This window comes from Marmota marmota, unplaced genomic scaffold, assembly GCF_001458135.2.
Source record: "Marmota marmota marmota unplaced genomic scaffold, marMar, whole genome shotgun sequence".
Lineage (NCBI taxonomy): Eukaryota > Metazoa > Chordata > Mammalia > Rodentia > Sciuridae > Marmota > Marmota marmota.
The window spans coordinates 31,982,481-32,009,704 of NW_026000142.1; the positions used below are offsets into that span (position 1 = coordinate 31,982,481).

At 35.1% G+C, this 27,224-nt stretch overlaps 1 protein-coding gene across 8 annotated transcripts in view; it reads right to left on the reverse strand.

The window, feature by feature from the left end:
* Cacna2d1 (calcium voltage-gated channel auxiliary subunit alpha2delta 1) overlaps positions 1–27,224 on the reverse strand; it is a 444,702-nt gene extending 417,478 nt beyond the window's left edge. For 7 of the 8 annotated variants that reach the window (XM_048786240.1, XM_048786238.1, XM_048786239.1 and 4 more), the window contains exon 1: positions 26,921–27,218. In XM_048786240.1, the coding sequence (XP_048642197.1) occupies positions 26,921–27,015 (95 nt within the window). In that variant the 5' untranslated portion in view covers positions 27,016–27,218. Of the gene's footprint in view, positions 1–26,920 lie in introns of all 8 variants that reach the window. The other variant, XM_048786232.1, reaches the window with a different exon arrangement.

A 27,224-nucleotide genomic window follows, 5' to 3' on the forward strand; every position in this document is an offset into this window, starting at 1 on the left:
ATATATATATATATATATATATATATATATATATATATATATATATATATATATATACTGAATTGCTTCTCATCTCACTTTTTAGACCACAAATCATCAATTCTTGATATAAATGTGGAAAATGAAATCTATGTTAAATTTTAGAGTGAAAAATTATACATTTCCCTTGAGATTATGAAAACATTTTGTACAATTCAGAATTAACAGAAGGGTTTCCCAAGTTGTTTCAAAGATGGAAACTGATGAGAAAGCACTAAAATATTTTTACAGGATTCAAATAAGCAAGTGAGGCATTTAGTTTGTAAATTTTAACTATAATCATTTTATCTTAAAATGAAAAAAAAAATTGCCAGCCATGGTGGCACACATCTATAATCCCAGTAGCTTGGGAGGCTGAGGTAGGAGCATCACAAGTTCAAAGCCAGCCTCAACAACTTAGCCAGGCCAAATCAACTGTCTCTAAATAAAATACAAAAAAAGGCTGGGGATGTAGCTCAGTGGTTAAGCTCCCCTGAGTTCAATCCCCAGTACCAAAGAAAAATAATATTATTATTTGCTTTAATCCCCATATCTATTATTTGTATCTGCTTTACAAATTAAATAAATTTTTATAGACTACATTAGAATGTCTCAGATAACTTTTCCAAGCTACTCTGAACTATTTCTTAGTCAACCACTTTCACATTTTGACTAAGGAGCCACTTTTATATCTGTGAAACTTCATATCAACTGATTTGTTTCTCCTTTCTAATATCTAACTTTTACCCAAAGGAAAATGGGTCATCAGCAAGTTTATTTCTACTCATGCCCTGATTTCTCTGTCAAAGCATCAAAGTGTCTGCATTTGGGGTGCCTGGTCTCCCTCCCCTGCCTGGCCACGGTGTCTCATCCTGATAACCATCTCCCTGAGGAGTACCAGGACCATTGATGACACTGGCTTTGTCTCACAAGCCCCATTATTCCTAAGAAAATTAAATACATCTTATTCTATGATTCATATTTTATAACAAACTTTTTAAAATATTACTATTCTTTCAAAAATAGCTCAATTTTTAAAAAAGTCTTAGTCAAAATACATGTAATAACAAAAATAATTTCTTATATCTTTTAAGATGGTTGATATAAACACTTAATAATTGTTAATTATTTTTTTAAATATCCTTTAACTTAACTAGGGTACAGGCTGGTTCTGTTGGCTTTATTTCTTTGGGAACTAACATACTGCTTCAACTATGGTTAGAAATTCAAACTAAATTATTTTATTAGTGAATATATATATATATATATATATATATATATATATAATATTATATTATATTATATTATATATATTTTATATATAAATCAATGCTGTCTTCCCTTGCAGGACTTGACACTCTTTTCACACAACTCTAACTCCCAGGGTGGAATTCTTGATTCAAGCTTTTAACACTGATTGCTGCTCTTGATTCCCACAAATTACTACACAATATTCACTATCCAGAGTTAGTAGATATTCACAATGTTTTTTCTAGTTTGTCTGATGTTTCCTTTACTCAGTGTTGTAATGTGTGTGCATAAGGGCAGATATGATTTTGGCTTTTTGTCCTAGACATGGGTCCTTGGAGACAGCACTAAACGTCTGAGTTGCCACTTCCTGATCAGTAAAATACATTCAAATACACTGTCTTAGCCAGTTTCCTGTGCTGTTGTGTCATTTAAATGAGATGGTATATAAGAAAATACTTTGAAGACTGTAGCACACAATATTTACATGTACTATTGGGTTGTTCATCTTCTTCACAAGCCATTGTGGTAAATTTATATAACATTACACTTGTTTTTAAGGTTGGTGGATGGGCTGTGTTTTAGGATTTTATATTTCTGAGCTCATCCTGTGTTAAAATGCAGTCAGGCCATCATCTAGTTTAGACACCTGTAATAATATTCCATGATTTTGCTCCATAAATTGCTTCTGGATTGATGGTTTTGAAAACTAAGAAAATTTTTGACTGTATTATTATTACATCTTAGATCATTATCCTAGTAGCTCATTGATTAAAGTTTTAGCATATGTAAAGTAAATTGTAATGTTCTTCATGATACTATATTTTGATTAATAATTCAATTTGTATTTTATCTTATATATGTGTTTATATATATTGTTAGTGAACATAGACATTATATACATAATATATATTACATTTAGTATATGTGTATATATGTATATTGGTGCTGGGGATTCAACTCAAGGCCTTGCATATGCAAAGCAGGTACTCTGCCACTGGGCTACACTCCCAGCCCCATAAGTACTGATTTATAGTCACTAATACGTAGTGAGATATATACATGGTATTGTCCCCAAGGACCCATGTCTAGGACAAAAAGCCAAAATCACATTTGCCCTTATGCACATATTACAACACTGATTAAAGGAAACATCAGACAAACCAGGAAAAATAAATAATGGGAAGATCTACTAACATGACTCTGGACAGTGAAATATTGAGTATTAATTTGTGGGAATCAAGAGCAGCAGTCAGTGTTAAAAGCTTATATCCAGAATTCCATCCAGGAAGTCTGGGGGGAAAGAGTGTCAAGTCCTGAAAGTAAAAACACAGCATTTATTCATCCTATAGATCATTCTGATTCATTCTGAAGAGATGTACATGTCCAGAATGTTTACTCCAAAAGTGCTTTCTTTAAGCAGTGGAACATAAGTACTAACACTAACAGCTCAAAGCGTTCCTCACCTCTGATTGTGCATGACCACACACCTTGAAAATGTGAAATTGAGGGTTTAATGAAACAGTTACATCCACCCAGTTATAATCACATCATAATCATTCCAAAAGTACACACATTAACAAATTCATACTGATATAATTGTAAAGTGTCCCCAAATAAAAGGTACTATTATCATACTTCCTTATTTTTAGACTAAGAAAAAAAAACTTTCTGATTGAATGAGCCTTTTTATTTTTAATCTTATTTATTCCCCTTTTTGTGGTGGTAGGGATTGAACCCAGGGCCTTGAGCATGCCAAGCAATTGTTCTACCACTGAGCCACATCCACACCAGGCCTCCTTTATCCTGGGTTGTTTTGTTGGTTTTTGTCATTGTTGTCGTTGTTTGTTTGTTTTTGTTTTTTTCATCAAACAAATCTTCAAGTTTTTGTTGAAGGATGGAGCACTAGAGACTGAACCCAGAACTTTGCACATACTATGCAATTGTCATACCACTCAACTACATTCCCAGCCCTATACAAATTTTTAAAAGCCTAAGGGTTCTCTTTATTTGTTGGGAAGTCTGTTTTGAAAAAAATCATCCTATTCACCCATCATAGATTTTCCAAACCTGGAGCAGATCCACTGGCATTGTGCCAGAGAAGAGTACAAGAAGATATATCACATATAAGCCTTTCTTTGTAAGAGAATGCTACAAAAACTCCCTAGATATGAAGCCTATAAGTTGCATGAAATAATCTAGGATCTTGGCCTGTAGAACCTAAATGACATGCTATGCCATATATATGTTCCTTCTGATCAGGTAGATAAGTCATAACCACTGCAGAGGTCACATGAAATTATACCACATTAGATTTTGAAACTGTGTCTAGTTTGAAGGTACCATATCTTATTTTTGGAAAAAATAAGGCTTATTAGTTAAATCTAGATTTTTTTCTTATAAGACAAAAAAAATGCCCTCAAGAAAAGCAGGATGTCAGAGTACATAGGTTAGTATGTGTTTACATACCCAGTAAAAGATTGTAACTAGGAATTTAAACACAAAAAGCATCTAATACCAAGTGTTCTAAAATTATTATTTTAAAAATAATATCTCATTTTAAATGAAGCCAATGTAATAACTGTGGTGTATAATGACAGTATAATTGACCCATCGGATCTTAAATCACTGGTAAATCAAGGCCATCTCCACAGAGCAGCTCAGAGAAGGCTATGGTGTCTGGATTAGTTTGTTAAAACTGCTGTTAACAAAATACCACAAAAGGGATGGCCTGGAATGACAGCAATATATTTTCTTAAGTTCTGAAGTCTATAAGTCTGAGGTTCTGTACATTGTTAGCAGAGCCATGCTCCCTCTGGAAGCTCTTGGGAAGGATCTATCCAAGGGTGCTCCCTCAGCTGCTGCTGGATCCTTGCCCTGTGTCAGCTTCAACCTTTACATGGCACTGTGCCTATGTGCGCATCTATGTCCAGCTATCCCCTTTTGAAAAGGACATGCATCACCTTGGATTAGGGCCCCAACCCACTCTAGGATGACCTTACTGCACCCTAACTATATTTGCAATAGACCCTATTTCCAAACAAAATCACACTCTGATGAACTGGGCTTACAACTCAACATACAAATTCAGGGAGAACACACATCAACCCATCAGTGTCCCAGACAGGGAGGGACTCAAAAGCAGGCTCATGGCAAACTCCTAAATTAGGATTGTTCTTGATATTAACAGTTTGCACAAGTCAGCAACTCACAGTTGTTTAAAGTTCTTAAACTCCAGTTGTCAAATAGGATATACAGTAATCATCTCATTTCCTAACACATGTAAAGGAAAGAGTATATCCAGGATAGGAAGCGGGGAGTGTTTCTCAATCATTATGGTTTACTAGAATTAATATATATATATATATAATCCAGGCATATGTATTGAAGTAAATAAGCCCAGATTTTTTCACTATGTATTAAACATATACATTAATAATACACCATTTAAATTTCCTAAGGTAACACTGTATGTTAGACTACAAAATAAAACTTATATTTACATGAGATAGCCTGAACCTTGGGTGCCATATAATTAGTTATCTGACCCTGGACACATTTGAGTTTGAAAAGGTATTTTCAACAATTATTAACAATAGGCAGAAACTAAGAGGGTCCTAGTTTCATCCAACATGAGGGTAAACAAAGGAAAGAGCCAAACTGAAATAAAAAGCCAGTCGTATAAGATTAATTTTACCAAATGTGTCTGTGGTAGAGGAGGGAAAGGCAGTGATTATTCTGATAAAGTATGAGTATTGAGTACCTAAAAAAAGAAAAATGTGTAGAAGCACTAGATTTTGCATGTAGTGAGAATGCAATGTATTTATGTTTTATAAATAAAATGATGTATGTGACAGTGGAACACAGAGAAGACAATACTAAGAGGTGATAGTCGCCAGCTAACAGGGGCTCTTTCTAGCTTCCCCTAAGTTAATCAGAGTGTAATGGATCTGAACACCTCGTGAGCCCCACTAAACCTAATCAACTATAGAGGTGAAATATTGTGTTATCCCTTTGTAGGCAGAAGAAAAGGCAGCAGAGAAGTTATATTTTGATAGAATAAAGAAAGAATATTACCCTGGAACTGATATCCTGGTTTTCTATTTTCCCTTATGTAATATCATTCCCTGCTAAGCAATGTAGGCAGTGCTCTCTGGGATTACTGTTTCTATATTACACCACTTTGTTATCTTTCTTATTAGTACAGATCCTAAAAGAGAACACACATTCTCCATTTTTAGAATAAAAAATTAGATGGGCAGAAACTCTTAGTATTCTTTTGATACTCATCATGATTTTAGGATGCAAATATCCATTCAGGTGAGCCCTATAAAATTTCAAAGCCATACATAAGACAGAATACTATACATCTGCAAATTAAGCTTTGTAGTACCCTGAGTTTGTCCCAAGAGTGCTTTACTGTTTGGGGGTCCCTGTAGTTGTTCCCCTCTGAAACAACAGAGTACTTTTAGCCAAGAAAATTTTCATTATTTTGTTACGTAGCTTTCCTAGATGAAACCCATACCTTGGCAAGAGTGTATGTCCATGTTAATGACAGTTTGCCCACAGGCCACCCTGGCAATGATCCAGCCTCCTGGTATCTACAAAGCATTTTATGCACTGTGCACAAGGACAGGATAGATTGTCTCATTTCCTTTCCAGACCCAGCAGGAAAGAACAGACACCAGTCTCCTTCTGCTAAAGACATGTTTCACTGCAAAAATTTCCTTCAGGAAATTCACAAATCTCCAGGAACAGGGGAATTTTACCCCTGTACACTTGACTATATGTTACATAATTATACTTCCTGCTTCACCAAGCACTAAATTTAACAGCTTAATCTAGAAAATATTTTGAACTAACCAATTTACCTGTTTTAACAGCATACTTCTCATAAGGGATTAATGAATAAAATTCACTGATGTGACAAAACATTAGCAAAATGCAAACATCATGTCAGGATTGCGGGAGTGAGCCAGAAATAGACACCACTGGCAATAGGAACACATATCATGAGTCAATTAATTGTGCAGAGTCACGTGAATATCCACATTACAGTAAAACCATAGACCAACGGTTCTCAACCAGGGGTGATTTTGACCCCCAAGAGATTTCTGGCAATGTCTAGAGACATTTTCTTTTTTTTATTTTTATGACCTGAGGGGGGGCTGCTACAAGCCTTTACTGGGAGGCCAAGGTTACTGCTAAACACCCTAAAATGTGCCAGGTAGCCACTCACATCAAAGAAAAGTCTGACCCAAAATGTCAATAGAACCAAGGTTAAGAAATTCTACCTTAGGTCAGGTGGAAAATTTAGTGGTTTTAAATGAATTCCATGTGGTAATACTTTCTCTCACAGGTGCATTCTAATTCACTTCCATGTTATTTTCAGTCAAGTTTCTCTAATATGATTTTTATTCCTTGTCAAAATAATATAATAATATACAAATAATAAATATGAAAATATATACCAAAAATACTAATATAATATATTATTAAAATAAAATGATCTAGCACCCATCATGCTCTGACTGAATTTAAGAGAAACCAAGGATCAGTCAGAAATATAAATGACCAGCCTTCTTGTTATCTTCCTGGTTTCTACAAGATACAAAAGTAAATTTCATGTAATATTAATTGAGAGTTCCACAAACCTCTTAATTTCCAGTTTTCACTCCATTACCAACTTAGAATTTTGTCTCCTTTATAAGATAAACCTTTCACTGCTTTTAGCCTATCACACCATGAAGGTCAGAAACAGAACAACTCTCACTGTCAGATAAAAGCATAAGAAAAGCATCCAGAAATCCACTTAACCAATGTGAGGTAGAAATCCAGTTGTTTCTTAAAGAATGCTAGAGTATCTTTGCTAGGAATAATTGCTTTAAGTGTTTTGAAGTCCTTGTCTCAATTTTTATAAACAACACAATTTTATGGAGTGCCTGCCTTTGATGAATTTGAATTGTGTTTTATGTGGAGCAAATTTTTGATCTTCACTTCAAAATGGCATAAAATGGAAAAATTATAGCAAGTAGAAAAAAATCATGCTGCACTTTCTTTTCAGTGTTGTTCATGTCACTTAGTTCTTTAACACTCAACCATCCTTTATGCTTTTTCAATTGCATGTCCTTCAAAACATCTTTATCCTTCCTATCCTAATGGTCTGCCCCTCTCAATCTACCACACTTGGCATTGTTATCTATAATTTTATAAAATATCATCCTTGCTTTATTATTATAAAATACCACACATGTTCAGAGTAATTCTTTACCAACCCTTAGCTTTTTATCATAATCACTTGATTAGAGGCCACTGATATCTATCTAAAGTGATGAATTTTTTCAGAAAAGAATCTGACATTCTAAGGAGACAGTAATTGATGTTAGAAAGGGGGAAAGCCCTAAGAAAGCACTCTTTGAAAATGTGTTCCACGACTCTATGCCAAGACATCAGTGAGCCAACCTTCAGAAGGAGATATCCCAGAAGGAACTGACAGTGATTGGCAACTGCAATCACAAGTCAGAACAGACCTACAGGAAAACATTCTCTTGGCAATTCGGTCTGTATTTAAATAGTCCACACATAAGAGACTGCCTTTAAAATAACATCTCTAGAAAGATTCTGCTTTCTAATTTGGGAAAGAAGGGTTACCTTGAATTTTTCATTTAGGGGAGATGGGGCTCAAATTATAGTGGAGTATAAAAGCAGACACTTGATCAACCAAGGAGGATCTGTTGGTACTTGATACCACAGGAAAGGAGTAAATACAGTGGTAGAAGAGTAAGGGAAAAAAGAAAGATGGACACAAAGCCAAATTTTAGCATAGTTGGTGATTGATTACCTTTTATACTAATAAAAATAATGGCCATCTCTCTTCTGAGGTACTAGATGCAGGGCTAGCTCAGAACAAATCAGATCATGTATGCATTGTTCCTTAATTACAATATGACTGAAAATAAAGTTTTGTCAGGGATGAGAAAAAATAACCCAAAAAATCTAATTTCAAGCCTATTTAAAGTCAATAGAATGATCTTATAGGCAATTTAGAAAAAACAATCCAGGTCCCATAAATCTTCCCTGATGCAGAAAAGGTTTTGGTAACCTCATTCATATTTATTTTTTAAATACACTTTGCTGCACACAGCCCTAAGAAAAAGGCCTAAGCAACCCTTAACCAAAGCTGGAAAACAAATAATAATTTTTAGGTATGTGGTTTATCAAATAGCTGGCTCCAAATGCTCACACCACATTTTTGGTCAAATTGTATCAATTAAATTAAAATATTCATTTGTAAGGGTCATCTTCCAAGCTGCTTCAAGTTATGTGCATATAAAATGTAATAATAATTAATAATTAACTATAATGGTTATCAAGGTATTAGACAATTTTTTAATGGTAAGATTTCAGAAGATTTCTCTTGGAATATGGCCTCTGCAATATTCTAAATTGTGCTCGCTCTCTTTCTCTTTCTCTCTCTCTCTCTCTTTTTCCTCTCTTTCTCTCCCTCTCTGGTACCAGGGATCAAAACCAAGGCCTCACACTTGCTAAGCAAGTATTGAGTTACATCCATTGAGTTATATCCCCAGCCCCTGCCTTTTCTTTTTTTTTTTTTTTTTTTTTTTTTGAAGATTTTTAAACCACACAGAAATAGTTATAAATTTTACTATATAAAATTCATGAAGTTATAAGGCAATCTGTCAATAAAGTATTTTTGTGAGCTTATCCTGAAAATCACTTAGAAGAAAATAGCTACTCTGCGAAGTTTAGCAAAAGTCCATGTAGTACTGTTAATATCAATATATTTCTTGACCAAACATCCTAAGTATTATTGGAGAGATACAGCATTTATATAAAAAGAAACAATTTAATTTAAGAAGGTATAAGTGATCCACTAAAGAGTGGAATAAGAACCCCTCAAGACAGCCTTAAAAACATATAAAATCTTATTTTCTAGGAAACCAGTTTAGCTCAATAGTCCAGAAAACTCTATAAAGTCCTTGAGACAATTGTTCAGGAATAAGTGTATTGTGACACAGAATTTAGAAGGGACTGCATGTTTAAAAAAAAAAAAATCCCTTTAAAAAGCAGATGACTGGCAAGGTTCAGTGGCACACTGCTGTAATCCCAGCAGCTCAGAGGCTGAGGCAGAAGGATTTTGAGTTCAAACTCAGTCTTAGCAACTTAGGGAGGCCCTGAGCAACTCAACAAGACCCTATCTCATATAATATATTTTAAAGGGCCAGGGTCACAACCTGGCCCTTTAAAATATATTTTAAAGGTCTTTCCTCACAACCTCCCCCCGTTTTTCTTTCCATTGAACCCAGGAGTGCTCAGTGGTAAAGCACTCCTGGGTTCAATGGAAAGAAAGGGGGGAGGTTGTAAGGAGAGAGAGAGAGAGAGAGGGAGGGAGGGAGGGGGAGAGAAGGAAGGGGGAAGAGAGAGGGAGGGAAGGGAGAGGACAGGAGAAGATAGGAGAGGTTAAGAGAAGAGAAGACAGAAGAGAAGAAAAGAGAAAACAGATAGCCTTTTGCTAGTCTACTGACATCACAAAATGTGCCTCAATTTCCTCAAAGTCATATGTGCAATATAAGAATGCATTTGGTAATAGGCTCTCAAAAAAAAAATCTCTAAACAAGTACAAGCAAAAGAAATATGCTTTGTCAAAAAAAAAAAAAAAAAACATTTTTTCACCCATTTCCATTTCAATGTGCACAGGTACTTGGGAAGAAACAGGGGTCCACAAAATGAAAAAACTCTGCAATTCTCACTATTTGCTAAGTAAACATTTGAACTAAAGATAAATGTTATATTCCACTCATTGAAACTTTTACTTGTCTTTTGCAGGAACATATTGTTTGATTATTCTGGATGTGTTTTAATACAATGAAAATATTTATACTTTTATACTTTGGCAGACACCCTGGGATCTGAGATATCAATAGATATTTCTTTTTTTAAAATTTTTTAGACATTGTTGGACTTTTATTTTATTCACATATTTGTATGTGATGCTGAGAATCGAACCCAGTGCCTCACACATGCTAGGCAAGTGCTCTACCACTGAGCCACAACCCCAGCCCTCAATGGATATTTCTAAGTAGCTTCAGTCCCATAGGCCAAATATACTTTATATAGATCCCACCCCACCCACCTTTAAAAAGTGTGGAGAAAATTCAACCTGCTCCAGTTATGTATTAGGATGGTTTCATCTTGATACTTGGACATAAGTTGCTTTGGGAATAATAATTTTGCATTATTATTATTATTATTATTATTATTATTATTTAGAAGTAATCTTGAAAACCATCAAAAAGGAACAGCTACCTTCACATTAATAGATTTACTGAAGTGGTCACATAAAAAGTATGCAGTTCTGCCTTTTATAGCAGTATCAAAATAACTGCTCTGCCAACAGCAAGTGTTTGGACTCAAGCAAATAGTAAATGTTCTATGGAGAATACACTGAAGGCCAAATTTGCTTGTAAATAACATAATATCCTGGTTAGAAACAGCATGTAACAATCAAATAGGAGGCTCCCTTCAAACCAAATGATTATGATTACTTCAAGAAAAAGGCCATTGCTTCCTAACAGGTAGATGAGAAGACAAGCATAAAAGTGGAGCATACCCCATATCATTTCAATGTGAAGCTGTTTAACGTGCAATCTTCGGTTCTAGCTTTTTTAATGCCATTTTCAAACTGAAATTAGCAAATATACTTATCTTTAATATCCAAATCAATTAAACTAGAGCTATTCAGGTTGTGTTCTACAGATCCTGCCAGTCCATGAATTGTTTCTACCAGTTCACAAGAAAAGTACAGATATCAAGAGTCATTGGACTTTTACTTTTAAGAAAGTAATTTTTTGAAGTTTCACTCTAATTATTTAAAAATGGAATTTATATTTTATCTTTTTAAACTTCACTTTTCCATTAGTTAATTTTCATTGCATTTCACAAGAATACTCCTTTGCAATGGATATAAAATTGAGCTGGGGATGTAGCTCAGTAAGTAGAGCACTTGCCTTATAAGCATGAGGCCCTGAGTTCAATTTTTAGTACTACAAAAGCAAACAAACAAAAGAAGAACCAATGGATATGAAACTTACGAAATAAATCAACACTGCTCCTCTAGCCCAGTTAATGTGAACAGCATGCAATTACTTTGGCCAGAGTCCCCTGGTGTTAGCAAATTAATTAGTGTTAAAGGTATAACAAGACAGATCTTAACAAATTAGACAACTAGCAGTACTTTGAAAATGAACGGACTAGGTATGCACAGGGCAGCAAGGGAGCACTGTATGCTGTAAGCAGGGGCCTTCTTTTTAGGTTAACTTACAAAGCACCCAGTACTTAAGTACTGTGGAAAAAAGCATTATCATCATTTTTTTTTTCTTTGAAAAGCAGAATTCACAGGTATTCACCTGCATCTATTCACTGGAGGAACATCATTAATACTTTATAAGTGGGGCATTAGTTAGAGAACATTCTCATTCCATATAAAACACATTTAAAAAATAGGTTCTGATTGTATTTTAAAGAGTTACTAAGTTTACAGGCAGGGAAATGCATAAAATTTAAGAGAGACCCACATATAAACCTTAATTTGAAATATCTCAATCTTTGGCATTTCAGAAGAATTGTTTTACATAACCAATGTAAAACAATCTTGAACGTCTATTGATAAGAATAGAATAAATTGGCTTAAACCAGAACATAGAGAATTCTTCTTTATGAAAGGGGAACATTAAGCTAATGTTGACAGCATTCTTGATGAGTAGCTAATGACCTTCTAGAATTCACTTTTCTCCAAAATGGATCAGAACTAGTGTGACAACAGTTTACCTGGAGACAAAAGGAGGACAGGTCAACTGATGCTTCAGAGTGTGTCCTAAGTGAGTGGGAAAGGAAGAAATATTCACATTTTCAGGGGTTTCTGGTGACTGACAATGCTTGCCTAATAGCAAACATATGGTAGGCAGAATTTTAAAATGTCCTCACCTACTGGATAAACCAGTATGTGATTAGAAAGAAGGTCAGTGCCATGATCAGGTTATATTATGTGACAATGGCAAAGGGATTCTACAAATGTAAGATCACAAATCATTTGAATTAATCAAAAGTGAGAGTATAATGGTAGCCTGACTTAATCAATTAACAGTCCTGAAAAGTGCCAGTTCCCCTTTCTGATATGAGAGATTTTCTTGCTAGTTTTGGAAGAAATAAGTTGACGCTTTATTAGAAGACATTTTAATAGGGCCTCAACAACAACAGGAGCCTGACAGAGGAGCAGAAAGTAGTCTCATCAAGGAATGCAGGAAAGGCAACATTTTATTGTACCTTTGTGAGACTCTGAACAAGGGATCACCATGAATTCTCAACACAGAAATTGTGAGATGATAAATATTTTAAACCATCATGCTTGAGATAATGTTATACAGTGTAGAAAATGTGAAACAATAATAAATAAATAAATGTATATTACTGGATGTTAAACATGGGATTCATTTTATCTATATTTAAATAAAATGTTTCATGACAATTCTGTCTGATTAGTTTGATTCACGGAACTTTAAACTAGTGGTCAGTTTTTTATTTCCTTTGTATATGTATGATCTGATTCACATCCTTTCACGCACATGTTGAGTATTTAACACCTTTTCTAACTCCTCCTATTTAATCTCTAGATGGAAAGGTAATCCATGCAGCACAATGAAAAGCCATACATAATATGGCAATTATTCCTTGTATACTTTTAAAGTTATCATTTTCAGAGTTTTCAACACTTACAAGAAAAATACTGCAATGTGAGAATATGTAGTCTCTTTCACAGAACCAAAATCATCAGTGACAATATGCAACTAAAATTGTTTTTCTACAAACAAGAATGCAAAGTCAACGGCTCCATTATATATTACTTAATGTCAATAACTCCATTATATATTACCTAATATACCCTTCAATCAGATACAGAAAGAAACTCAGTGTTGTGGTACAACTTAATATAATTTGGTAGTCACACAGTGTTTACAAGGGAGAAAAACATCAGATTTCCCCCATTTTGGCTTTCAGAGAGGAAAGGAAAATGGGGGTGGGGTGAGAAATAACCTTTTCAGTAGGATACCCACAAGCAACATGGATGCTCAAGTACCAAGAATGATCTAATTAATGGTCACCAGACACATGAATGGAAATTATATAACAACTAAGACCACACTTTTAAGAAACAGTTGGGAAGTGAGCAATTAGCTGTTATAGCTAAAGCCAGGGATTTTTCCTCACACTGTTACCAAGGTAAGTCCCACCTGGACTTAATGTAACAAACAGAAACCCAGGTCACCTGGCTCCACTAAATTCTCCTGCTTCTAAACAAATTATGTTTGTTTTGTGCTTCCAAGGTACATGTGCTTGACCTGAGCTAACATTTTTTAATCCTTTGAAGTTTTAATCCTCTCCCTATGAAATTCTATCAATGAGAAACTAAACTCATTCATGTTACCCAGCTAATACTTTGCAGAGCTGAGCTTTGAATCCACACTGTTAACTAACCAGCCAAATTCCCTGAGAGAATTAAATCCTGATGTTCACAAGCCTCCACTTCCTAAGAAATTAACTTCTCTATACCTCTAGAATGGTGCCAGTTAAGAAGCCTGTTGAGAACTGGAAAAAACAGTCCCTCAAATACCCATCTATCTTATGGTCTGGAAAGGCAACAACACCACCACATGTGGCCGCTTCTTAGAATTATAAGTATGTGCTGGTAGTTGGTACAGGATATAAGAAAGCTGCTTTGATGATAATTTAGCATGGAGCCAACATCTAGATCCACTGAAATGCAGGAAACCTGTGCATCTTGGCAGGAATCTGCTCTAATTCGGTAAACAGAGAGGTTATGGATCCAACTGGCAGCTGATGAAGCTTGCCATTTCTTCTAGTGATGTACAACTTAGCCTCAGACAAAAGCCATGAGGTACAGCATGAGAAATCTAAAAGAGAACTTCAAGACACTGAACAAGGAACTAGGTGCGGTGTTTTATTTTTTGACTTGGTTCCCCCTTCCCATGCCCATTCCAAGGAAGAGTTCCTCCCTGTGCTCTAATCTGCTTAGTACAAAGAGCATAAAAGATTACTTAGCAAAAATAATCCTTAAGGATCTCAATAGATTTCTCCAGGAGTGGATTAGAATTACAAGAAAAACCTCCAGGTCAAATGGCTCCACATTAGATGTTTTTTTAAAAATATGACAGAAACCAACACTTTCTGCCCTTTGCTTAATAAATTTAGTGTAATACACATATTCAAATACTTGATGGTCATTCAAGTAAATGTAAATCATTATATAACATATATTCAAAATTCAGGGACCCAGAAATGGTAGGACCAAATCCAAGGCTTACAGCTCTCAACTGGCCCCTCTGTCATGGTCATTTACACCCAGGGACTCAGCTGGCTTTCTAGACACCACACAGACAGGTTGTGTCACATTTGATAATTTAAGGAGATGAATGATCTCATTCAATTATCATGCATGGTTTAGTCTGTGATGAGTTACCATTCCCTTATGTTTATTTATTACCACTGAGAATTAATATATATTTTAAACAATTACTCACTGGTAAACCTTTATACCCATGTATCAATCCCTTAGGAACTAAGTAACACATGCACAATAAAATTCTGCCTTATGGAAGTTAATTGTGATTTTTTACATTTGTTTTAACAGGAAAATCAGGTGTTTAAGACACAACCAAGCATTCAATATGTTTAATTTACAGCAATCTGCATACCCTTCATTGTGCTCTCCCTCTTACCCCTTTGCATGGCCCATTTGCTCATCTGATAACATTTTTGCAGATGCAAATTTAAGTCAGTTCTAACATAATGTCCTGGGCAAATAAATGTCGGTATTTTTAAAGTGACAGACATCAGAAGAATTTTACACATCCCTGTTTATGGCAAATGACTGCCACAAAAAAAGCAGGTTCCTGGCACTTGAAAACCTGCTGCTTCAGAGGTTATCATCAGGTTGTACTCATTTGTCAAGGTATAAATGTCTAGTTTAATCCAAAACAACTTTCTTCCCAAATTGATCCAAAGTTTGTAGCAGAAATTTTAAATGTTTCATTTCTATTAGAAAGAGAATAGTGTTTGTAAAAGGCTCAACTTCCCTTTATACTGAAAGTGAAAGGGTGGGGTTAAATGAGTGTAACTAATCATCAGTTGGATGAGTCAAGTAAAAATTGTCCTTTTTGGGTCTACTCTTGCCAGATTTCTATGTTGGTTGCTAAAAACACAATTGGTCTCGATTTTACTATCCTGCCCTCAATTTGTAGGGTTGTCTGGAATCCTTTCTATAAGCATCATGGATAGATTGCTTTCTTAACTTTCAAATATTCTGTTTGGATGCTGAAAACACACATCTTTGACAATGAGAGGTTATCAGTGGCAAAATTATGACTTTTAAAAATGAATTCCATCTCCTGTGACAAGGTACACATTCAACAGGTGTCAGCTGAAATGTCAAGATGAAACACAGTAAACCCCTTTGTGGTTCTGCTTCCTCTTGGTCTCTTTTAGCACCTGGGTTCTCTCTTTAACCTAGAGATGGAGCACTGTACCCTCCCTAGCCCACATGAACTCCACTGAATCTTCCCCTTCATTTCTTTTTTTATAATAAAAGTCTACACAAGTCTTAGGAAGAGACATTTTTAAGGCTTGCTATGCATTCATTTTTTTTTCTACTCATTTCAAATTTTTCTCATGGCTCAAATGATATATGAGCACAATAATCTAGCTCACATACCACAGTCATCAACTCATGAGTTCTTAAAAGCAGAAAAATCACACAAAGTACAAATAATAAAGCCTGTCCATTGACAACAGTCCTTTATGCACTCTTTCCTTTGACAATTCCAATAATACAGTGCAGAATACAGGATGCAATAATAATATCCTTGCTCTGAATATGGAGAAATTGAGATTTAGGGTTAGTTCTGCTCTCCTTTACATTGATTCCTTCTCTCCCTCCATCTTATTGTCACAATATGCAGCCAGGTGAGATGCTGATACCTCAAAGCCCTGCAAAAGGTAACAAAGCACAGCAGGTAAGCACAGGAGTCCAGAACCAAGCTGCTCCAGATCAAATTTTAGCTCCAAACAAAATTTCAAAAAATTCTTTACACTCTAAACTTAAGTTTCCTCATCTATAACAAAGATATAATAGTAAGATTTATCTTAGAAGACTGGCTTGAAGGTTAGATTCATTTAACAACATGGAAGGTATTAATTAATTCACAGTGTCTGGCATAAAGAAGAGCTCACAATCTCAGAGTAATATTATAATAATGAAGGATGATTGTTAGTCATTATTGAGTGTTCTATCTGCCACTCTGTAGATAGAGACATCAAAATTAGCTCTTATTTGAGCTCTGAGTAACTATGGGAGAGAGGACAGAAAAAAAGCTAAGTCACAAAAGGGAAATAAATAGCCTACTCTAACTCTTTTCATCTCTTGCCACAAACCACAAGGGTGGTTTTTCCACACTGAATGGTACCAATGAGATCAAGATTGATTCTTGGATCTGCAGGCATTTGCCATCCTCACCATTCATTCATTCATCTTGGAAACTCAGGGAACTGCTGTGAAAGCAGCTGCCAGTAATTTCCAGACCTTCAGGAGACCTGAGATGCCTCAGTAAGGGCTGACCAGGGACATGCTTTGCAGGAATATTCTGTCAGTGGTTTGTTATCTAAGTGAATTTATTATTTTGTTTTCTTGACAAGAATCTATTTCAAGATAGGATATGGGGCCAGGGGAGGCAGGAAGCACCAATAGAGTAAGGCAGTGAGCCACCTCTATCTGCCCAAAAGTTATAAATAATAATGTTAAATTGCCAAAGGCAAGAACTAACTGTTCATTTTTGTTGTCATTGTTGTTTCCTTTTCAATAATATTACTGTAACATGTTTTGTCCTAAGCACATACACTAAATCTAATGACATTAAAACTACATGGATCTTCAAGAAACTAATCTCTCCTAGGAAAGACGTCAATGAAAACTAAAGACAAAAGAAAATCAAATGTTGTTGTGTCTCAAATGGAATATAGTGATGAACTGAAATCCTGTTACTACCATGTTAAGAAAAATTAAATTCTAGTCCATGCGTCTCAAAATTTTAATATTACTAATGTTATGTATTAACTTCTAAATGATGCCATTCCTTTTTGAGAAAGGAATATGCAATTAGATCATTCCTCCAAACACATCTCTTGTAAATTAAAATTGTATCTATCCTATATTCTAACCATCTGTTTTAATTCTCAAAGCTATTTCATATTTCAAAAGTTGCTTTGTAAGTCATGTTTTTAGTCTTGATCCCTTTCTCACCTGCCTCTATCAGAACATTCACACATCAATCATGACCTCTCTCCTGCTTTCATCTCTCTACCATTTGGTCCACCTCCTCTCAAATGCTCAAATCTGTAACTCTTAGCTTCCTGAACAACCTTTCCCACCCACTAGGCCCTTTTCCAGGGAATTACCTTTTCCAACATCCACAGAAATAGCCACTGGCCTTTTGCAATGTAATGAGATTGAGTCAGGAATGGAGAAGTAGATGTAACTCAGAAATAGCTGTAACCAGTGTCCCTTTTCCAAATCCTATCTCCTGGCCCCAACTGACTGGTTAGTGACCATCACCCATCTTCAGACTACCTCTCTTGGGTAGGATCCTAGACTCAAGGTAGTTCAAAAGTTCAATCATTCAATTCACACTGAAGCACTGGGAAGCAGATAAAGGCAATTTGCCTAGAAAAAGAGCAGGTAACACAAAGCAGTAGAGGCCGACTTGAGAGATGATTCTGCTGGTAGTTTCACCCCTTTCTGCAATTGTTGGCAAATACCTGGCCTCAATTTCATGATTGCTCTACTCCCCTACCATTTAAAAAAAAAATACCTCCCTTTATGGTTAAGATAGACCTATGGTTTTCTTCTATCTGTAAGTACAAATGGTCTAATAAAACTCTTAAGCTTAAAACAAAAGAATCCCAAATGCCTTACTTAGCCTCCTTCCTCTGAATTTACTCTCACATTCCTCAAATTGCCAAATTCCTTGAAAGAGAAATTTGCTTGCTGTCTCCATATTCTCAACTTCTCTCAACTCCTCAAGCTATTGAAACCATGTTTTTGTTCCCAATACTACTAACGTTGCTCCTTAACATCACTGTCCTGAAACATCTTGAATGATGCCATCTTGTTTGACCTCTCTGCAAAATGCAACTGTAGATCAAGGTTTTTCTGAAACTCACAGTGCCTATCCCAGTGGACATTAAATAAATATTAGCTAAATAAATGAATGAACCCATCCTCTGTCTTCAAAGATACTGTTCTCCAAATATGCCTCCAAACTTCCTTCTGATACATATTTCTGAAGGCCTGACAGATATCTACAAGATGGTGCAACTCAAAATGTCCAACAATGTATTCCTCCTGCATTTCCTGATCTATAAGGTTTAGTAAAACATAGCCTGTCAGAGGTTGGCATCATCCCCAACACTTCTCTGACTCCACAAATCCTATAATCACCAAGGTCTGAAATTTTACTTCTACACTGTATTCCAAAGCTACATCATGGTCTCAGTGCCACTATTCTTTTACAGAACGTGAGCATCTCTCTTTCAGTGACTGCACTAATAGGGTTCTAACTATGCTTGTTGCCTTTATCACAAGTACTGATCCTTTTATATCCACCTTCTACATACTATGATTCAAAATCTACTATGTTTGGGGGGTTTTGTTTTGTTTTAATTTAAAAATGCCAACAGCAACATAGGATGAAGACCAATTTTTGTTTTGGTGCACAGAGCAGAGGTACTGCAAATGTTTTTGCTCTGTGAGCACTACCCATCTCCTTCTTTGGTCTTAATGCAAGAAATGTATAACAAACTGAAGCCAATAGTCCAATCCGCATCTCCTCCACACATGAGATCCATGCCTAACAATGGACAGATCATGTTTCTTTAGATCATGCTTTTTGAACACAGAACATGCCCTTTGCTTGGTTTAACTTTGATGTCCCACTGTATCACACTCAGCTGGGAGTGGTGAATGTCTTCCATGAAGACTTGCTTCCTCAATTTGTATTCTCAGCACATGGCCCAGTGCAGCATGCAATTTGCACTGAATAATATTAATTGCATTAATTGTTGGATTAAATTATATTTGATGTTAAAAATATTTGAAGCAGGGAACATTAAAAGAGACAGTGTAAAGTAAAACCATTTCTAAAGATTAGATGTGCTATTCACTTAGCAACCTAAATAGTCTTAAGGGCACTACCTAGAAGACTGTCTATCTTCGAGTTATTTCATTACTTGTAATCTAACAGAAAAAAAAAATACTAACAGAATTTCATTCTTGATAATTAGCACAGAAGTTTTTATTAAAATGTTATATTACTATTTCCTTTTCAAAGAACATTTCCCCAGGATGTTAATTTAAAAGTAAGAATTTTTAAGCACTTTATTTTTTCAGATCCAAACAATCTTATTGTCTTTATTCCCTAAGGTAAATTTCCATATCTGAATATTTAGGTTTCTAAGAATGAATATTATACTCAGTGGACAGCATTTCAAGTACAAGCAAGCTCACATAGGAAATGTGGTGGGGGTGGGGGGGAGGAACAGAAAAGATAGCCAACTGCTACCTTTAGCATTGTTAATGTAATTTTGCACCAGATAAATCTGCAGGCTCCCTTCTCGTTCTCCGTCCCACTTCTCACAGCATTTCCACCACAAGTCCTGTTGATCACTTTCTAAAAACAAGCAATTTTCTCAGTAAGCTTGACCCCACTTATTTTATTGAGCTATTATTCCTCTTTTAACTCTCAAAATAAGGCTTTATTGTTTAACCACAGCTTTATATGGCCTGACAGCACTCACCTTAGAAAAGAACAATTTTATTAGCTCATTCCTTTTCCCTAATGATCCCCACAGTATACGGGCAAATGTCAAAAGAAACAATTGTCTAGACTGTTGGACACTTTTGATGGAAGTGTCAATTATGTGCTACAGATTTATCTGTCATCAAAATCCCTCAACAATTCCTCTTGGAAGGAAACATCTGATAGTTAAGAGGAAATCCTCTCAGTGACTGGATTCAATTGAGAATGACCCAAAATTAAGGTCTGATCATGGATAACTTGGGAGAAAGCAGACCAAAAATTCAACATTTAATTTGAAGTTCTATGCAAAGAATAAATTATAATTAATAGCAATTGTTCCCAAGTATGAATATGAAAGAGAGAGAAAAGAAGAATGAGTTATTTGAGTAAATGAATAAAGAAACAAATTTTCATTATTTGCCAGAAGATCATCATAGTAAACTTTAAATTATTCAGAAAAAAAAAACACTTAAAATAGACAGTAAGGTTATGCCCCAACTAAAACATTTAAAGTGGCCAACACCATTATTTTCTACTGCCGTTATTTCTAGTTTAAGTTGTTCTTCCACTTGTGATATAGAATTTTAAATGCATCCTAATTTTTTTAATCCACAGAGCATATGGTTTAAAAAAAATCAGCAGAAGCAAATGTTAAAATAACATTTAGCCAGAAATATCCCACATTCATATTCAAAGAGAACTTCAAATATTGCTTTATATATAACAGCCTGTTTCTGAATTATTGAAATTAAAAATAAATTGTACTGGTATATGGACGCAACAATGTCAATCTTTTCCTTGCTCATAACCTCATTAGAATCTACACAAATGAATGGGAATTTTTAAAAGAGCAATGGCCACTTTCTTGACTCACTTTTAAAATTTTGCTAATAGTAAATTCCTCTGTATTGAGTTACTATGAAAGACATAAAGCCTACAAGAAGGGATACCTAGAAGTTAATGTTTCAAATGTACAATTTTAAAACCTGCACATTTGCCTTAATTCTTAAAACATCCCACTGCTATATATGTTTAATTCTTACAAACTTCAAAGTATACCATATCTACATGCAAAAAATAGAATTGCTTACTATGTAAAATACTTTTTTAATATATATTTATTTCTTTGTTGTACACAACACCTTTATTTTGTTTATTTATTTTTATGTGGTGTTGAGGATGGAACTCAGGGCCTCATGCATGCCAGGCGAGCGCTCTACCGCTGAGCCACAACCGCAGCCCCTGTAAAGAACTTTTTAATAGGTGCCCAATGGGCTGGAGTTGTAGCTCAGTGGTAGAGCACTTGCCTAGCATATGTGAGGCACTGGATTCGATTCTCAGTACTGCATATAATTAAATGAATAACAAAGGTGCATCAACATCTTTAAAAAAAATGCCCAAGAGTCTAAATTCAGTAGTTTCTTTTCAACACTTATTTAAAAGATGGCGCTACTATGGTTAGAAAGCACTCTTCTTGTTACTCAATTACATTAACTCCACTCCATAGAATGTGTTTCAAGTTGCTTTAGTATACAATGCCTCATTTCATTCTCTTGACAAATTGCTTTTAAATTTCAGTGTTATAAAAATACTTTGTGATTTAAACTCTGAAGACAGTTATGGATTGGCAGAAATCTTATAAAATGAAACTCATTAATAAACTTATCTTACAGGGATTTTTACCCTAGAAAACCAGTGGGAGTTAAAAAACAAAACAAAAAAACAACTATGTGTGCACACATACATAATATTACCTATTAATTAGAATACTACAATTATGTAAACAATACAAATTACTTTTGCAATGTTAATCTTTTTGGACACTCAAGGAAAAGGTGGAAAATATAGTGTGTTTATCACCCTTTTACTCACAAAATGCAACTCAACTGACATTGAAGTCAATTCCCTTGTTCTTTCAATTCTATAAACAATATGACACTACCATCTTCATGTTTTCCTGCACACACACAAACAAAAAAAAATGAATCATATGTAAGCCACCTGCTGGGCCACCACAGTGAAGTTCCAAGTTGACTGGAAAGAAAGGTATGAAAGGCTTTAAAAGATTGTGGTATTGCTCATAAACAATCCATGAAAAGCAGGTCTGATCCCCACACGGAGTGACCAGTGTCTGATGCACACAGACACAGTGTCTGATGAACACTAAGCTTAAGCAAATATGGGCTGGATATGATGATGCAAGAGTCGGTTTTCCACAGCAAGCAACTTACCTGCTTGTTGAAATGCTACTTGGACAGCTCTTTTAATGTGAATAATGGAAAACTATCACTTGAAAAATAAGAACATATTACGTTTTAGAAATACTGAATCAAATTCTGATATTTCTCAAAATTCTATGTATGTTTAGGTTATAACTACTTATGTCCACATATATAATAAGACACCAAAGGAGATCAGCAAATTGCTTAAGTTGCCAAAACCACATTTCACTTTACCCACTTAAAAGTTATAGTTTGAAAATACTAGGAAATGAGATGTAAATTAAGAACAGGTTACTGTCATGGAAATTTGCCTCTGTATTGAAAAATAGGTAAAAGAAGTAAAATATCATATAGATATTTTAGATAATGATCTTCCAGATAATATATAAATTAAATAATAGTTTGATGTTAGCACAATTTTTAAAATTATTTTTAAAATTCCTAATTGCATTGTCATTTCTTATGAATATACACTCCTAAAAGACAATATCAAATTTGAATATAATACATAATTGGCATTTTAAAATGTTTTTGAAAAAAACAATGTGTACGTCCTTACTATTATCAAGGTTGGAGAAATACTAGAAAGCTGTCTAAGCAGCCAGGTTTCTTTGAAAAAAAAAAAAGTGATAACTTTTTACCTATTTTCAAGATGAATCACTTGCTTTATATTCTGGCTTTATGTGTATTTATTACACTAAAATTAGTGAAACCATGAAAAAGACAATAAAGGTGGATTTTATTTGAGCCACATAATTTTATCTTTCCAAAATGCTTTTCTTTAAATTATATCCATTTCAGACTACCTAATGCCCATTGAAATGCCAATGCAAATAGCGACATATATACCTATGCCTAATAACAACAAATTTAACATTATGTCACTACTTATATGGAAAAATGTGTCTAATGTTGCATATTTTAAGCATACACCTGTGGAATAATAAATGTTGTTAGGTGGTTAAGCTAGTGAAAACAAGTTAAAGACCTGAACAAAGGATTTACTAATGTTCATTGTTCTTAGGTTTTATATTTAATATTTTATCTCATTTAATCATAAGGCACATTTCCTTGTGTGAAGAATAACTATGTCATTTTTGATGAGTGAGATAGATCCATTCCGGTACCACAATATACAGAAATGTCTTTTCTACCATCTTTTAAATACAAAATTATCTACTAACAGAAATATTTTATCATAAGTATAAAATCCTCAAAAGTACTGTTCTTTTATGAGATTTTATGGTTAGTTCCTGTAGATATCTCTAATGCTTAATTATATATTTACACCATTATACAGTTTATATTAAAATCCCCATGTAGTAAAGGGTTTTCAACCAATTATTGTTGACTGGCATCTGGATATGACTGAGATAAAAGTTTAATATGAACAATATATATATGACACTTTAAAAAATGAATTTACAAATAGATTCTAAAATTAAGGACAGATTTAAATTAACATTACAATTCTGGCTATCATACATGTAATCCTGAATATGTGTCTTAATATATGTTCCAAGGAATTATTTATAAAAAAAGAACAACTGTTTTTGAAAACTACATTTTAAAACACTAAAATAACATTTGCATTCTATAATATGAAAACAATATATTACCCAATTAAACACAAACCAATATGTATTAGGTGGTTGCTACCACATCACATATTTATTTCACACTTTATTGGAACAGATATTTCCAAAAGAAACATCTAGCACAGAGAAAGAATTGTATAAAAATTTCTTTTTCTGAAAAAAAACAAACTCAAATTATTTTTGTGTTAATTATTAGAATACTTTAACAACTATTTTAATACACGATAATGTTATAGCAGAATATTTGTTAAACCAAAGAAAAAAAATTAGATATTTAGAATACTACATTATTTATGTTTAATTACAATAAAACTTAAGCTCTTCATACTATGGTAAATACTCTACTAAAAAAACTTTGAATTACTAATTATAATTCAGGTCCAACTCCAATTAGTGCCTAATTAATTTTATAGTGTGTTAAGAGTATGTTCTCCCTCTTTTGATGATAAAACCTTCTCATATTACTTTTTCTCTGAAATATAAAATTGTTAAGAATTTACCAATATTTCCAGAGAAATTTACAAAGAGAAGCATAATCATTTGCTTTCAGTAATTGCTACAATCTTTGTTTTCAGTTTTTACAAATCTGAATTTTTTCCAGAAGATTGGAGATTTATCCTGATAAACACTGCACATGATATATTTTTATATCTTTTTATGCATGAAAAACAATTGGCACCACATCTTGATGAAATTAACATTACATTTTTTTATTTCATAAAGTTTATTCTGAAAGTAAACATGAAGTAAAAATGTCAACTATTATTTCTCCTTTCCTCAGAAGATGATGTTACTGACTTTCAAATAAATAATTGCAGATGCAGAAGCCTTCCAAAATATTAATATTACTAATAGCAGAGTGGCTCGCAGCTACAAAATCTGTTCTCAGTACAGGAAATAATGCTTCATACAATCTAAATATATCTATACTTTCATTGTTCAATAATATTCAAATCTTTTCAAAGAAAAAAAATTGTGGTGCCCTAATTCTAATTTTTCCCCACTATTTAATCTCTTTCTTGTCCCTAGTAAGTTTCTGATAGTAAAAAATAACTCAATAACTTTAGGAAAGCATTTACTGCAAATATTCTACTTACAATAAGGATTTTTACATTAATATTTTATCACAGTATGTTCAGGAGTAAAGGTTTATTTGTTGTATTTTGAAAAGCCATCATCTTCCCCAATGTGATGATGCATTCCCCCCAAGGGATAGAAATAAGGATAAATTGTCAGTTTCAAATAATACTTTTAAAACGTATGATCTTGTGTAACTCTTTTTAAAAGTCACTATTTGACACAAAATGCAAACGTGTCACTTGAGTTCTCACTTAATAGGCCAAGCTATAAAAAGACTAAAAAATTTTAAATACAAATATTTCTTAATAAGAGTGAAGGATTTTGAAGCATTTTAAGGAAATTCTTACACTTCTTATGTTTTTAAAAAAAATCTAATTGTAACATTCTGCCAATTAAATGAAGATCTGCCGATGACATTTACCCTCTCCCTTCATAACAAAAAAGATATGCAATCATTTTTATGGAAGATTATCTAAAGAGGAACATTACTGTAAATCAATGACAAAAAAATATTAGACACTCTCCTTCTCCAGGTTAGACTGTCCATCCTCTAGATTCCTGCACTGACACCAAAGGTAATAAATACTTTAAGCTGAATTTTAAATAATAGCTTCAGGGTTTCAGCCCATAAAGATGCACTGTTGGTAACCACCAAAAACTCCACTATTCAGCACTCAGCCAACAAAGGACAGCAAATAATTCCCAGCAGCATAAATACCGGGAAGGCTACCTTGGGCTTTGTTTTTGTTATGTAAAATGCATTAAAGTGACTCATCCACTTAAGGTTACCTACTCATAGAAGCTTTAAAGTAGCTTCAAGAACCAAAATAAATGCTTTCCCAGAATGCCTGATAGGCTATTCAGAGCATTTAAAAATATGTATATATTTATATGTGCCCCCTGAATTTGATACTTTATTGCAGCCTAAGAGAGAAGAGAATTGTTATATTTCACTCCCTTCCTGCCGTGTGACTATAGTTACCTTTCAACACTCTGTCTCCAGAATAGCAACGAGTTGTTTTTTTTTTTAATTTAAAAGTTATTTTAGAAATGTTAAAAATAGGAAAAAAAAAATTGCTGGAGACTGTGGAAACAGTCCCTCCCTAAAAGAATGGGAGTTCTTTTCATTCTAAGAACAGGAAACCGAGTATCATTTAGCACTTAGATGTTTCCAATAAAGGGTCAGGGAGGTTGGATTGCACAGCCCCAGTACCTGTGAGCCCCGGGGTGGACAGCACGCCCTGCTGCGGGGAGCAGGCACACCTCGGATCTGAAAGGCTGTCAAGTGCGCCCAGGAATTTGGGATCTAAATGAGTTTGGGCACTATAGCAATTGGAGATCATCCCAGAGGCCAAGTGCAGGAGAAGTCCAAGCTACCCTGGCAAGCTGGAAATTAACTATTTGTAAAATACTCAACCAAAACACAACTTTTTTATTTAACTGGGTTTGATGAGAGCGGATGAATGACTGGAAACTTTTCTCCCAGTCCAGTTAAACTCTTGAGTTTCTAGAATCCTTTTAGAGATGGACTAAGACGCCAGGAGTCGGCGGCCAACATTTCTCGGGACAGCTCGGCCCCCGGCGCCTGGCCGCGCTCAGGGTCGGGAGAAGCCAGTTCGGAGCGCATTCCAGCCTCGAGCCGCTCACTCAGCCGGCTCACTCGGCCTCTCCAGATCCGAGCCCCGCTCGCCAGCCGTTCGCTCCCCACCCCCACGGGCAGAAAAGCTCCGCGACTCGGGAACCGACCCCAGCCTCCAGCTCCCGCTGCATCACCCGGGCCGCGCTCCCCGCCCTGCCGGGCCCGCCGACTTACGTGACGGCCGAAGGGAACGGCTCCTCGGACGAGGGACCGATCAGCAAAGATTGGAAAAGTGTCAGAGTCAAGGCCAGCAGGCAGCCAGCAGCCATCTTCGCGATCGAAGATCAATCCCCCCTCCCTCCCCAGCTGGGGGAAGGAGCGGTGCTGGAAACCGCGGGCGGCGGAAAAGGAGCACGCTCTCGCAGACCGCCGACGTCTGGAGGGCCGGCGCACACGGGGCCCGCGGCGTGGAGTGGCGCGGGGGACCGCTAGGACGAAGCCGGGTGCCGGGGAAGGGGCGGTGGCGGGAGGACCCACT